General features: G+C 40.8%; 1 protein-coding gene across 1 annotated transcript in view; it reads right to left on the minus strand.

The window, feature by feature from the left end:
• Nucleotides 1–14,806, minus strand: part of PPM1E (protein phosphatase, Mg2+/Mn2+ dependent 1E) — an 84,630-nt gene that overhangs the window by 6,499 nt on the left and 63,325 nt on the right. Inside the window, exon 2 of the mRNA XM_035139826.3 lies at nt 2,741–2,859. Coding sequence (XP_034995717.2) covers nt 2,741–2,859 — 119 coding nt within the window. The remainder of the gene's footprint in view (nt 1–2,740; nt 2,860–14,806) is intronic.

Consider the following 14,806-nt stretch of genomic DNA (forward strand, 5'->3'; position numbering starts at 1 on the left):
TGATTTATCCACCAAAAGTAGCCAGGAAAAAGTGCATGCCTTTGTCACTTGACTGAAGTAACCTCTAATCTAGCTTTGTAAATAAATCCAAAAAAGTAGTAGTAGTCTGGGGAGCAGGGGGAGGGGATTATATGTTTCCATGGTGGCTGCAGAGGAGGGACAGAGTCCATCCCACTGCCATCATGCTTGTTTGCCTGCATATAATTCCTGTTAGCTATGGACCAGGTGAGCTCTCAAATACAATGCTGGGGTAATGAACAATTTGGTGTGATGGGTCAGAACATGAGCTATCAAACCATAGACTATGATTCAAGTCTGCTTCTAGCCACTTAGTTCATTTATCCAAATTTATTTTCCAATCTCATTTTAACCAGCTGCTACATAATTCTGAACTTCTAGGATTAGCAATAGGTTGCATCTCGGCTGCAAAACACTGACCAGAACCAGCTATCTGGTGTCTGCCAATCCTGAAGCAAATAGTTAATCAGGCACACTTCCTTGGCAGCTCTCCAGCCTGATACATCTCTAATGTAGTCACCACTGAGGAACCAGTTGCTCATTTCCATTCTCACTTTCTAGCACCAACCCCAATGTGGTTTCCTGGTAGCAGGTAGTGAATATTCCGACATCAAAAGTCATCAGAGCAAAGCACATGGTGATTTGCCAGCTCCTCTAGACTAGGCAGCTGCCAGTCCCACAAGTGAAACACCACACTGGTTGCAGAGCTTCCCCACCCAATACCCTGGAGAAAGGCACTGTCTTTCCTGCAGCTTTGCACATTTCAGAAAACCCCTCTGAAGGAAGGTGCCCATTTGCTGTGCTGAAACTTTAAACGCAGCCCCCTGTGGATAGCACACACAGTGTTAGCATCATCAATAATTACTGCTTCAGGTTTTTTTTAAAAAAGAGCCCTCAACAGGCTATCCACCCCCGTGCAGCTGAAAATTACTCATCAATCGTTAATGTTGCAGTGCCAAGCTAGGGCTGAGTCAGCTGTCATCCTGCCTATGTCATGCACCATTTCATCTTCCCCCTGCTGCCTGGGAACCATCAGGGCTGGAAGTGCTGCTTAATTGCATCAGTTACAGTGGGAGACCCGGCCCAGCCACTTTACCCAACAATGGCAATTGGCTAACTGACAACTGCTGCAAAACAGGACATGTGAAGGAAGGAAAGGAAATTTGTGACCCATTTCCCATGGTAGATTTGCGTATTCTTTTGACATACCAAAATTCAAAGCTGCTGGGGTGCTTATGCGGCTGTTTGCAACTGAAAGCTGATGAGTTCATTATGCTAGCTGAATATTCCTTGAGCTCAACATAAATATAATATAAAGTATAAAAATAAATATGAAACAAGCATTGTGATTATGCCATCATTAATTCAGGTGAGACTTGTATAACTTTCAGCCATCAAAGAAGGAGAGGAAGGCACTGGTGGAGGAAGATGTGGGCGGGGGGTGCCCCGCCCCCGGCAGTGCGATCCTGGCAAGGTGCCATTGCGGCTGTTCCTCCCCCCGCGTGGGCGCCCTGCCCCCAGGACACGTGCCAGCCACGCCCCCGCCTGCTCCCCCCCCCTTGAGGCTCCCAGCTTGCCTTAAGTCACCAAGAAGCTGTATGCCAATGGGGATATGAAATCCCAGCCTGCTCAGCCCTGTATCTGAGCCACTGCCCTCTGCATATGATTCTGCCACAGAGTCACTGGTGCTGACCCATGTTCTCATTCTGCTAACTGATATATTAGCGTGTTGGGCTCTGTACATTACAAGTTTAAAGACATTCTAAATAGGGCAGCTGCAAGGAATTTCCAGCTCTCTCAAATATTCTGTGTAGAATTAGTTTGAAAAATGTCAACATTTCCTTGGAGACTGTCAAATATTTATGCAAGTTTTAACAGATCTCAATTTGGAACTAATGAGGGCTGCTCAGCCAGAACAATGACAAATCTGCTTCATTCACCTGCACAGCAAAGGGAAAGGCAGAAAGACCTACAAATGAGGGCAAAGTATAGGCAGTATTTATAGCCTCTGCTGTAAATAACACATGAATTTAATTTTTTATATTTTAAGCAAATGCAAAGGAAGGAAGGAAGGATGACAATATATTTTCCAGGCTGTACAACAAACACCCTGTCAGCTTCTCCTATGAGATGCTATCTTTCATTGTAACAAGCGTTGTGGGGAGCCCGCAGAGGGAGCTTAGTCAGCACAACCCAGAATGAATTACAGCATAAGGCTGTAGGATGGAAAGTTTTGCTGCATCATAAATACAAACAAGTAAAAAGGGAAAGTTTCTTTTGCTTTTTAAAAGACTGCCTTTAAAAAGCAAGACATTGTGTTGCAAATGCCACAACAACAATGAATTTTCTGAAAGGGAGGTGAGAGGAAGAATAATGTGTGAAAAATGAAGAAACACAATATCCCTTAGAAGAGGCCTAGAACAGGGCTCCTGAAATAGTCACAATGGATGCTACCCCATAAACAACTGTCCAAAGGTAAGATGCAAGTCAGGATTCTGCTTGCAATGCTGTTTCTGTTCTTTGCTGGGGGGACAAGGACATGGAGCATCATGCTCCATGGCATCAAAGCCAAAAGGAGTGGATAGACTTGGAGTTGATAATTAAGCAGATGGACTGACATTTCATCATATTCTGGGATTTTATTTATTTCATAAAATTTATACACTAGACTGCAAAAACCTCAAAGTGCTTTACAAAAAGATACTGTATATAAGGCACTTACGTATGATCCCATCAGGGCTATCCTCATGCTTGGGCAAGTAATGTGCCGATAGATCACTCTGGAGGACTTCATCGGCTGTCGCACGGGCTAAAGCAGCCGCCAAAAATGAAGGGCAATTACTGGAAGAGAAAAAAGAATTGGGGAAATCATTTTTCTGCTAATAAGGTAATTAGTAAGTTGCACAACACAGAATCACACAGGACAATGCTAACTAAAATAAGAAGGTAAATTTTGCCCCCAAACTGAAAACAAATAGCACTAGTCTTTTGCCTCATCTTTCCTTAGTAGAAATTTGAAAGAAAAAGCTGGACCTTAAGGGGTTGTCTTTTTTCTTTTGAAAGGCTGCATCGTTCAGCTTGTTATCTTGGTTACCCTTCCCAAAAATCGCCACATAACCTGCTGCAGAGGTAGATCACCAGCACACTTTTTTTCTTTTTGGTGTTACTGTCATGGACAAATGAGATCTAGTGGAGAAGAGTGTCCAAGACTCTCAGTTGTGAACCAGCAAGTCCACAGTGCAAAACACAGCCGCTTTTAATGCACTAGGTGGCCACTAGGCAAACCACTATTCTTTCAGCAATCCCATCTGCAAGTATTTGGATATTACTACTAATTTCAATACTGAATTAACAGGGTTATAATAAATATTAAGGCTGTAATAATAAATGTGGGGCAATTTGAATACTCCATTACTGATTCTACCATAAGCATTAAATGTTATCTATTTACTGTGATCTTTCCCTTGGAGTAATATCTGCCATATGGTCCAATCAGCTTAGAGGTAGACGTGGACCAACTAGAAAGATCCCAACGTGGCTACAAGTACAACTCTGCACAACTCTGCACAAAGTACATATCTTATTTATTATGGTGTCTAACACTTTGCAGCCTAAACACAAGTTTTTTCTAGTGGCAACAACATGGAAGTTGAAATGGGGATTGTGGTAAGATAGAAAATTTCTCTGTCCAAATGTCTTAGAGCTCAGTAACCCACCCCTACCCTGACACCTTACACTCTTGACAACCTTGGCTTTACACCCATTAGGAACATTTGAAGCTGCCATATGTTGATCCATCTCCCTCAGTACTGATGACACTGACTGGCAGCAGGTCTCCAGGGATTCGGACAGGAAGTCTTTCCCAGCCCTACTTGGAGATGCTGAGGATTGAATCTGGGGACCTGGCCCATGTAGGTGCACTCATTGAGCTACAGCCCTTCTTAGTCCCATTATAAAGCCACTTTACTCAGTGCTTCCCAGATGATTGCTTTTGCCAACAAGCAGCCTTTTGAAACTGTAAATCTGGAGTGTCATTACATAAAGAGATTTATAACTTAAGTGCATATGCTAAATCTCCTGGCTATTTCAATTTTTAGCATTTCGTGTTTATGTAAGTTACCGTATTTTTCCATGTATAAGACTACCCTTATTTTTTTTTTATCCCAAAATTAAGAAAACAAAACCCTAAAATAGAAGTGAAAATCTGGATGATCTGCGGTGGCAAGTTTATCTTTTTTGGGGCAATCGCATTCAAAGTTCCCAGCATGAGGTGCATGCAGTGCACTGTGGTGCAGAAGCAAAGGCAGCAGCTGGGGCACCGCATGGTCTCCCTCAGTGGCAGCTGAGTTAGAGAGGGGAAGAGGAAAAAAAGGAAAGAAGGGCAAGGAGAGGTAGCTGGGCAGTGGCAGCTGCTCTTGCTCCGGTGGTCGAGCCAGCGGGGGCTTCAGGAGGCGAACCAGTCGCCAGCATGCAGCCCAGAGGGGGAGGAGAAAGGAGGGACCGCCTCAGCCCTCCCAAGCCAAAATCCTGGACATATGCTTTAAAATCCCCCTGGATGCCCATGTTCCGTGTGCAAGATGACCCCCAATTTTTTACTTTTTAATTTTTTTTTTAGCAAAAAACCTCTTCCTATACATGGAAAAATACGGGACTTAAACATAGGGTTAAAAATAAAATACCAACAATATCCACCAAATGATATCCTGTCAAGAGTCAAGCTCTAGCCCTTTAACTTAAATGCCATCAACATGAGTCTTTTCTCAGCATCAGCAGTTGTGCCGACTACCCACGCAGTGACTTCAAAGCTCAGTAATACGCACACTAATGAAGCACGACTAGCATGGGATATTACAGAGTCTTTGGGTTGGTTTCTCCTGGCACTAGGCAAATCCTTGGATGCCATTTAGCACACAGCAAGATGCTGGCTCTCCACATCCATCAGCAAAAATGAATGCACTCTGACATGCTCTTCCCAGCTCATTTCCAGCATGCTCAAAATGCAATCACAGATTTATAAAATGAATTGCTTTATTTAGCTGAGGTGTATCTGTGTGTACATATTTACAATGAACTCCTGTGTCCCTGAAAACTATCAGAGTGTGTTGCTATTTCATCTCATGCATGCTGTGTTAAGAACTGTGATAGACTCATGAGGCTCTTGAGGAAAGGGCTACAAATAAATCAATAAAAGAGTCAACAAATAAATATATGTAGCCACCCATCCACAAATCTGATGTAAAGGCAAGCCAAATTACGAAATCTGAATGTATAAATTAAGCAGTGTGTGTGTGCGCGCACATACATCCTGGGTGGCTTTCGTACTAAAGTAACAAAACCTGGTTATTAAAAATACAAATAGGAACAAGGTTTTAATGACCCAATCCCATTCCCTCTTGTGTGAAGTCTTCTCCATTAGTCTCTCTTCCTTCGAAGCAGTCTACAAAACCCCAACTTTTGTATTATCCCTTGATTACACCCACAGCTAGGTATCCTCAACTGCAACGAAATCTAAACATGCTACACTTTCTCTCATTCATCCCTGCTTGTCTTGCCTGTCCCTCTGTTCTCTCCTTTCTGGCAAACGTTTGATTTTAAGCATGTATGGAAGCAGACCTGCCTTACCATATATAGTGGAATACTAAAAAATACAGTAATAAAAAGTGTAGAGCCCTGTTCATGGAGGTGATGACCTGAAGGGTCTTTTGAGAAAAGAACAAAAAACAGTAGGCTTCCTTAGTCATTTAAGGAAGCCTACCACTCCTTGTTCTTTTCTCAAAAGACCCTTCAGGTGCCACAAATGCCATTTTATCCTCATTTGCCTGTAGACTGGCAATGGTGGTAGTAGTGGGGAGGCAATGCACCAATTCCTACTGAGTCACAAAGCTAAAGTTGTCCCTTGCCAGTTCGGAATATGTGGCGTAAAAAAAATGTTTTGGCAGATAATATATGCTATTTCAGAACAGTCACAGTTCAGGTCATTATGGAAAGGTAAATTGAGGGTCAGGATAGAGCAAGGCATGCCAAGGGTAGGAAGCTGCCTTGTAGGAGACCAGACTGTTGTTCTCCTCTGACTGGCAGCTGCTCTCCAAGGACTCTGGTAGAGATTCTTACAATCTGACCCCTTTATAAAACTAGAGGTGGCAGAGACTAGTGACTTGCTTCATTCAAACATTTCCTCTATTAATGAGCTATAGTTTTTCACCTATCACAAAAATGAAATTGAAATCCACCCATGATTTTTTAAATGTAACTTTTCCATTAGCATTACCAGAAAATAACCATTGAGATGCAAGTCACTGGGTTTTGCCAGTAGCTACCTATGTGGGTCTGCCTAGTCCACACATGTAAAGTTTGCACACTTGTATCTAGCCAAAATATCGAGCTAATACCCTGACAATGCTGGCCTCAACAAAAGCTGCTCAGGATGTTATTAGATAAATTAGATGGTTTTGGAAGTATATTCTTCCGACTCTTTGGCAATGCAAGCACTTGGCACAACACCCACAGCTGCACTCCTGTACTCCTGGGAATAACGCCACTGAACTGGAAGGCAGGCAGCTTCCATCAATTAACTTTAGAGGGAAACAGTCTGAAACAGGCTCGTGTCACCTTATTACATTTGTCTGTGCTAATGGCTCCATGTAACATCAGAGAGCCAGTCAGAGAGTGAGGAAGAGATCTCTATAAAAAAACACCTATTCTATACTGTTCTAAATTTAATACAAAAGTTACCAAACCACCAAACTCATAAAACAGTCATTTGACAATTTTGATGGGCAAGATAAAGGGGGGGAAATCTCCAGGAAAGCTCCCCTTCCTGCATCAGGATATGCTGTTCTAATAATACCAACAGACGGCCACAGAATTAATTGCCTTTGACATCTGTACATTGCAAATCTTCTTAGCGTGGCTTTCCAGGACTGCAGTGCAAGCGGGGAAGTGATCAGCTGGGGCAGTCCCTCTGCTTCTGACTAGTAACCATTGGAATCTCTTTCCAGAGGCTTTTGTTAAGGAACCTTAACTGGATTGCTGTGTGCTGCCAGCCAAGACTAGACAAGAATCTGACTGCTAAACAGTGGAGGAGATGTCACTCTATTACTCTGAAATACAACCATGCAATTCAGTACCTCCAGGACTATTCTGGACTTAATACGGTACCAGTTAACTTCAAACTAGTATCAGGGAAGGTATTTTCATTGTTTCAGTCTGTGTGATGCTCCTCAACACAATGTAGAAATAGACACAAGCATAATCCCCATACAATGTTGTCCATGCTTTATTTCTTAAACTAAGCAAAATGTCAGGTGTAAAATTAGTCCTCAGTGATGTACAGTTTCCAAAGTACATGTTTAACATGTTTTGCTGTGTTATTGGGTTGGAAAACTAACTTTAAATCAATTGAGGTTTTTTTTTAAGGCAGTAGCTATGCCTTTGAGATAATTTAAATTGTTGCTGCTGTACCAGTTTAGCCTTCATATAATTTGCCCCTTAGTTATTTTTTTTGCTCAACAGTAGTATAGGTAAATGGCACACCTGTGCTAGACAATAAATAATGCCACTTTGGTTTTCCATTCTACTTGAGGAAATATATGTGTTTTACCAGCCATTCATCTGATACCATATACCGTATTTTTCGGACCATAACACGCACTCCCCCCCCTAAAACAGAAGGGAAAAGGGTCGCTGCGTGTTATGGAGTGAAGGCAGTCGATTTTGTGCTGCCCGCTCCTCCCCCTTCGCCATTGCTGTTGGCAACGGGGGAGGGGGAGGAGCGGACAGCCCGAAAAGCGCTGCTTTCCCGCTGCCCGCTCCTTCCCCTTCGCCGACAGTGACAAGGGGGGAAATCGGGCTGGTGCTGCCACCGCAGCCAGCAGCTGAGGGTTGAGAGAAGTGGCCGAAATGGTACTGCTGCCGTTGCTGCCGCCTCCCAGCCTTTTAGAGGAGGAAAACCAGAAAAATATCCCCCTCCCCCCGGTTTTCCTCCTCTAAAAACTAGGTGCATGGTATGGTCCATTGCATGGTATGGTCCGAAAAATATGGTTAAATGTTGATGAAATTCCAATGCGACATGTAGCCTTCCTTTTAATCAAGAGCCCGGGCAGGTGCTGGAGTCTGAGTGCGACTTATTTATGGCACCTAATACAACAAGTTAAAACAATTATCTATTTGATATTGAGCTGATTCATTACATTTAAACACGAGTGAACTCCTATGGTCTCAAAAGCAGCTTGAGGAGGATGAAGGACAGAGGATGAAGAAAGAGTTGCTAGTGCAGTAGAGGGGGGCCCTTTCCCCATCATTTGGACCGCTTGGGAAACGCAACAAACCTGCTGTACCTAGAAATGAATGTGAAGAGTGCAGCTAAATGGGATACAGCTGTGGGCAGCCTGAGCTAGTACCATCCACCTTGGGCCTGCCAATAAAAAGCAAGTCTAGAGTGAGAAACTAGAGTGATGTCTGCTGTTTTGGGAATTCTTCTCATTGTGAGACTTCTGTAGGTGAGCTGAGAGTCTGTTTGGACCCTGGGTGAGAACCCGGAGGCTGAGAGCAAGGGTGTGTCTTAAGGAAAATGAGCTGATATTGAAGAAGAGTTTGGATTTGATATCCTGCTTTATCACTATCCTAAGGAGTCTCAAAGCCGCTAACAATCTCCTTTCCCTTCCTCCCCCACAACAAACACTCTGTGAGGTGAGTGGGGCTGAGAGACTTCAGAGAAGTGTGACTAGCCCAAGGTCACCCAGCAGCTGCATGCGGAGGAGCGGAGATGCGAACCCGGTTCCCCAGATTACGCGTGTACCGCTCTTAACCACTACACCACACTGGCTATGATACTGATTTATACAATATTGATTTATATGTATTAGTAATTTTGTATTAATGTAACATTTTTATTTCACATTTTATATGGGAGAGAGAGAGATGGGGGCTCTGATGCCATTTTACTTCACGAAGGGCAGAAAAATATTTTGCAGTAAAGTGATCCCTCAAATGCTTTATGGAGTTGAAATCTGGGGCGAGGATGAGAGTGCTATTAAAGGGTTAGAAAACAAAACAAAACCGATTTCTCAAGAGACTGTTTTCCCTACCCAAGGGAACGGCAGCTGCACTCTTACACACAGAAGCTGCATGGCCAACGTTAACCGCAAGAGCTGATTGCACCAGATTTAATTACCTAAAAAGATTGTCGTCCATGTCTCGCAATCTCTTGCCAGCCCTGTGCTATGTGGAATTGGGGAACAGCCAATGGTGGAAACGTAACACCCAACATTATCTGAACTCTTATTATTTCCATAAGCTAGAAGAGATTATATCCACAGACAAACGCCAGTTAAGGGATTGCTGCCACTGGACAGAATCACTATGTGATCTATCTGCAAGCAATCAAATCCTCTAAATGCTCTCCTTGGTTCCCCCTTCTAAAAACAGTCCATTGTAGAGCCAGTTACCTGTTGAATCTCCAGCCAGCCTCACTTAAGATTTGCTTTTACTGAGCTGTATTTTCAAGCTATGCCCTCCACCGTCCTAGATGGATGATATAACAGGGTACCATACGAAGACAGACTCTGTATATGTGGGAAACTGCAGGAGGCGATTTCTCACCTTACCATCCATACAGGAAAGATGTCTCTCCCCGGCAGAGAAGGTCCTATGGCTTCTTAGTGATGTAAACGTTTCAGTGACTCATAAAGTCACCCTTTTTGCTTTGGAGGCCAAAAATATCAGAAAGAAGACCCTTGACAATATAGCAGTGAACTGCAAGGGAGATGCAGAGATCTAAATAGCATGACACTCCTTTTGCTTATATTTATTTTTGATTCAGATTTGTCATGGTCAATGGCTAGTACAATAAAGTTATTTGGATTGGGTGGATGTACCTGTGTATTTTTTGTAATACTTTAAGTTATCTGTTGCTGCTTCAGTTTTTTGTACACTGCTTTGAGATATTTTGAATATATTAAGTAATATAGAAATTAAATAATCAAAAGAATTAAAAACTAGTGATTTGTGATAAGTTTATAAGGTTTGACAGTTTAAGTACAGTACCAAACTTTCTGTAAGAATTAATGCTTTCATGGAGCAGATTGGGCTTTCCCATACCTGGTCTTGCAGCTACCAGTAAACTCAGTATTTGCTTTTGTTACCTTTTATGTACTTTACATATTTCAGTGCTTCTAATATTCCCAGTACCACCTCAACTATTTTTCAAGATCTACTATATAGGACTGATTCTGTCTGTCTGTCTGTCTATCTTATCTTATCTTATCTTATCTTATCTTATCTACACTGCTCTGATTAAAAACCAATCACTTCTAAGAAACAGATAAATAATAGAGTGCAAAATACACTTTATACCTCTACCAGACTTTTAGAAGACATCTGAAGGCAGCCCTGTTTAGGGAAGCTTTTAATGTTTAATAGATTATTGTATTTTAATCTGTTGGAAGCCGCCCAGAGGGGCTGGGGAGGCCCATCCAGATGGGCGGGGTATAAATAAATAAATAAATAAATTATTATTATTATTATTATTATTATTATTATTGAGAAAGATACGCAAAATCTACCATCCTCAGCATCCCCTACCATCCTGAAAATATGTAAATCATTAAAACAACAACGAAATAATGCTTTGAATAAAGCTATTTCCTGTGATTCATCTCTGCAACTGAATGATTTGACAACTTTGATTTTATAACGTTTTTACCATAGGACATAATATATTTTTAAGAGTGTGTGTGTGTGTGTGTGTGTGTGTGTGTGTGTGTATTAATTGAGATAGATAGATATTAAGTGTGTAAATAAGGTTAATGTAAAGATTATAGCTGTAACAAGTCCAAGAGGTATGAAGTGGTTGCTTATTATATTGTTTTTGTATTTTTTCCTCACACATATTTTATGTGTGTGTAAGGGTGAGAAGTTTTTTGTTGTTGAGCACATTAATAAAACTTTAAAAAATAGTAAGAAAAACTCAGAACTCCTAAAAGTTTCTGTTGCACCTCAACCCATGACATTTCCTCTTCCGTATATACAAAACACAATAAAAAATTCCTCCCAACAAGCAGGAGCTCTTATTATGTTGTAGGTTACTGAACTTCCTTCCATACCTCAGAAAATGCAACTTTATTGTGACTCTGTTAAGATGCAAGTACATTTAATAAAGCTAGAGAAGAAAAATCAACTAATAAAAATGACTCTGTCCACAGTTCTAGCATTTACCGGTAAGTGTGCATTCTGTGCCTTTCTAAAAGAGGCACGGTACCAGTGAGGATTTTGGGTCTTTCCTTCGTGCTAGAGGTTGTGTTATTCAAAGATGCTTGGCACAGAGACAGCCAGAGAGAGGAACATCCATCCTTGATAAGCAGCCTGTGGAGCTTTGAACGGATTACTGGTGCACATAAGGGATGCCAAAAGTGTGCTATTCTTGGCAGAGGTGTCACTGAAGATTCTCCTCTCAATCTGCACACACCACCTCCCCCCCCCCGCTTGCTAGCACACTGATCTGATCTAACCTATGGCTGGCTAGTGGTTTTTCCACAGCAGGTGAAAGCTCTGGTTGTTATTTTCAAGCCCCACAGTGCTGGCAAAATCAGAGTGTATTTCTGACACACGGTGTAAACAGAGCTACTGCACACATAGAGAAGAAAAAGAAAGCAGATTTGTCTTTTTAAATGTTATGTAACTCCATTTGAACTGACAGTGTTTAGACAGTGTTTAGACAGCAAAAGGATGCCAAATAAAACGTGTTTCAGGGAAAGAAAGTGTCTGTAAAGTGTTAATGGAATAGAGAGTGCCCAGTTAAAATGCAATATTAATCTGTCTTTTCAGCAATTGCTGCAGCAAACAGATCTAATATAAAACCACTGAATGTTACATGACTTCTTATTAGCTTATAATATTTACAGTCTTTGCATGTTTATGCCTCTAAATCCAACAATGGACTTTCAGTGGTGGTGGTGGGGGTTAGGTTACAAATAATTAAAACATACAACACAATAAAAACAAAACGCAGCCACATAAAACTAAATAGTGTAATTTTACAAGGTAAGGCCACTTGAAGCAAGGTCTCTTCTGAAGGCATTATCATTTTAACTGGTATCATTAATACATTTCATTGTATTAATTGGTTTATTTTATCTGAATATTGTAAACAGCCCTGATGGATGATCTAGAAATTTAGTAAAATAGGATTTCTAAAAAACTGTATGCACATATGCAACAGTGTAAATTCAAACAATCAATCAATGTCTAGTGTTGCGTGTAAAATGTCCTGCGATTTTTAACACACATGTTCATCAGTAAACCTCAGTGGTTAGGACTGGAACTTCCATTAGAAAACAGGTGGCTAATGCAATCTGGCAAACACCATTATTGGAAAAACTGACACAAAACCTAAAAGCAGCAAGAGACCAAAAGAAACATGATAATTTTTATGCAGTCTGGTGTGACTTTATTGATTATACAATTAACAAGGCATATGGTAGAAATGTACCCATAGTTTACAGCACAGTTTGGTATGTGTGAAGTACTTATTTCTCCTTCTCCTCCTTCCCATAAATACCTATAAATTCTAATTGTTTTTGATACAAACTACCTTTTACTTTTGATCACCAGTCTAAGCATTACTATAAATCATTTCATATCTGATATGTAATAAATTTGGTATACTTTGACACAACTTTGTTCATATATTCATATATTCTTATCTGAATTTCTATTGTTGCTTTATTTATTGTTTTTAATTCTATGTAATTGTTGCATATACTGTATGCTCTAATCTAAACAAAAATATATCTTAATGCAACCGTGTTAAACTGCTTAAATATGAAAATGAAAAAACAACAACCCTATGTTACAAAGAAGAGAAAGCAGAGGTTGCATTCACATGACCTGCTACTGTTTCTTCTTCCATGACCTACCCACAGCTTTACAATGCATCTGACATACTTATCAGAGATTCAAACACTCATCTGAAAAAGTCCATCATGCTCCCCCACAAACATTAGGTGGCTTTCTACCTTTTAAAAAGTATTTTTTTCAAGCATAACTTAATTTCCTTCATTTAAATGTTTATTTGTCACATTTTGTTCTTAAAACGTCATTTAGAGAGAGATTATAATCCACTCCAGGGATGGGTGGAGCTGCTTTTTGTGACAGTGCAATTCCCAGCCAATCACCCTCTCTTAGATAATATTGTTTTCAGTAACTGCAATGAAGCAGCCAATTGTGTGCATCAGACTGTGGACAGAAATGTGTTTGTTTTGTGCCACCAGACTCTTCCCTTTGTTTGATGGAACATTCATAGAATCTGTGATCTGGGAAGATAGTTCAATGACTCTACAGTTAAATGTAGCGAATAAGAGTGCTCTTTTATAGGAACAGCGTGTGTCCTTCACAAGCTGCTATCAGATTTTCATTTCTTTTTCTTTTTCCACTTTGTGAGATGGCATAAATGAGGTTATAAAATTCCTGGCAATCACAGGCTGCCTATTTGATGAAAATGAAGAAAAGCCTTACAATAAGTCTGTGAAATATTCTCTCTCACTTACAAAGAAACATGAGATGGAGACTCTCATACTTCTACCCAGACCCCACACCCCAATTCCTTCACAACTACATGCTTGCTTGATTTATTTATTGAATTTACAGGTGGTTTGCAGCATAAATTATTTTTTCATAAAATGTACACACTGCTTTAGTGTAAAAAACAAACAAACCAAAAACCTCAAAGTGGTTTACAAAAGGAATAAAACAAAATTATAGGTAAAACAATTAAAAGTTTTATGGTCCCTATATAGCAATGCCCAGCCAAAACTGGGTTGGACAAACATAGAAGGATCCCAACATGTTCCAGCTTCTAAGCATAACACTATTTTTTTCAGGGGAAATTATCACCAGAAGTACAAAATCTAATATAAAATCCAGTGATCTACACCAAAAGTATTCTTTCCCCCATCATTTAACTTGACTTCACAATGTAGGGATGGGGAAACTGTGCTCTTCCAGATGTTGTGGAACTATAGCTCTCTTATCAATCCCAACCAGCATGGCCACACCCAGGGATGATGGGAGGAGGAGTGGTCCAGCAACATCCAACTTCTATTTTGGACATCAGCTGGTCCAGTAGAGATATCATTTGCTGATGACAATGTAGTGTGCGCACGCTCAGAGGATGACCTCCAAACCATCCTAAATATCTTTGCAGAAGCTTACGAAAAACTTGGCCAATCCCTCAACATCCCAAAAACCAAAGTGTACAACATCCAAAAAACCAACAAGTACAAGATAACCCCTCTGCTGTGCCACAAATCCAACTCAGTGGTGTAATGTTGGAAAATGTTGATCACTTCTCCTACCTAGGCAGTTACCTTTCCACAAGGGCTAACATGGATGCCGAAATCCAGCATCGTCTGAGCTCTGCGAGTGCGGCTTTCTCCTGATTGAAGTGCAGAGTGTTCGAGGACCGGGACATTCCCAGGGAAACCAAAATGCTTCTTTCCCAAGCTATTGTACTACCAACCTTACTATATGCTTGTGAAACATGGCCCACTTATAAACGCCATATCCAACTGCTCGAAAGATTCCATCAACAGTGTCTCCGAAATTTTTTACACATCGGTGAACTAATATCAGTGTACTGGAAGAAGCAAAGATCACCAATGTTGAAGCAATGATTCTTCAACATCAACTTAGTCGGACTGGTCATGTTGTGCGGATGCCTGATGATCGTCTTCCAAAACAACTACTCTATTCCGAACTTAAAAAATTAACACATCAAAAGGTAATCATAAGT

The sequence above is a fragment of the Zootoca vivipara genome, chromosome 14, assembly GCF_965207765.1.
Source record: "Zootoca vivipara chromosome 14, rZooViv2.hap1.1, whole genome shotgun sequence".
Classification (NCBI taxonomy): Eukaryota; Metazoa; Chordata; class Lepidosauria; order Squamata; family Lacertidae; genus Zootoca; species Zootoca vivipara.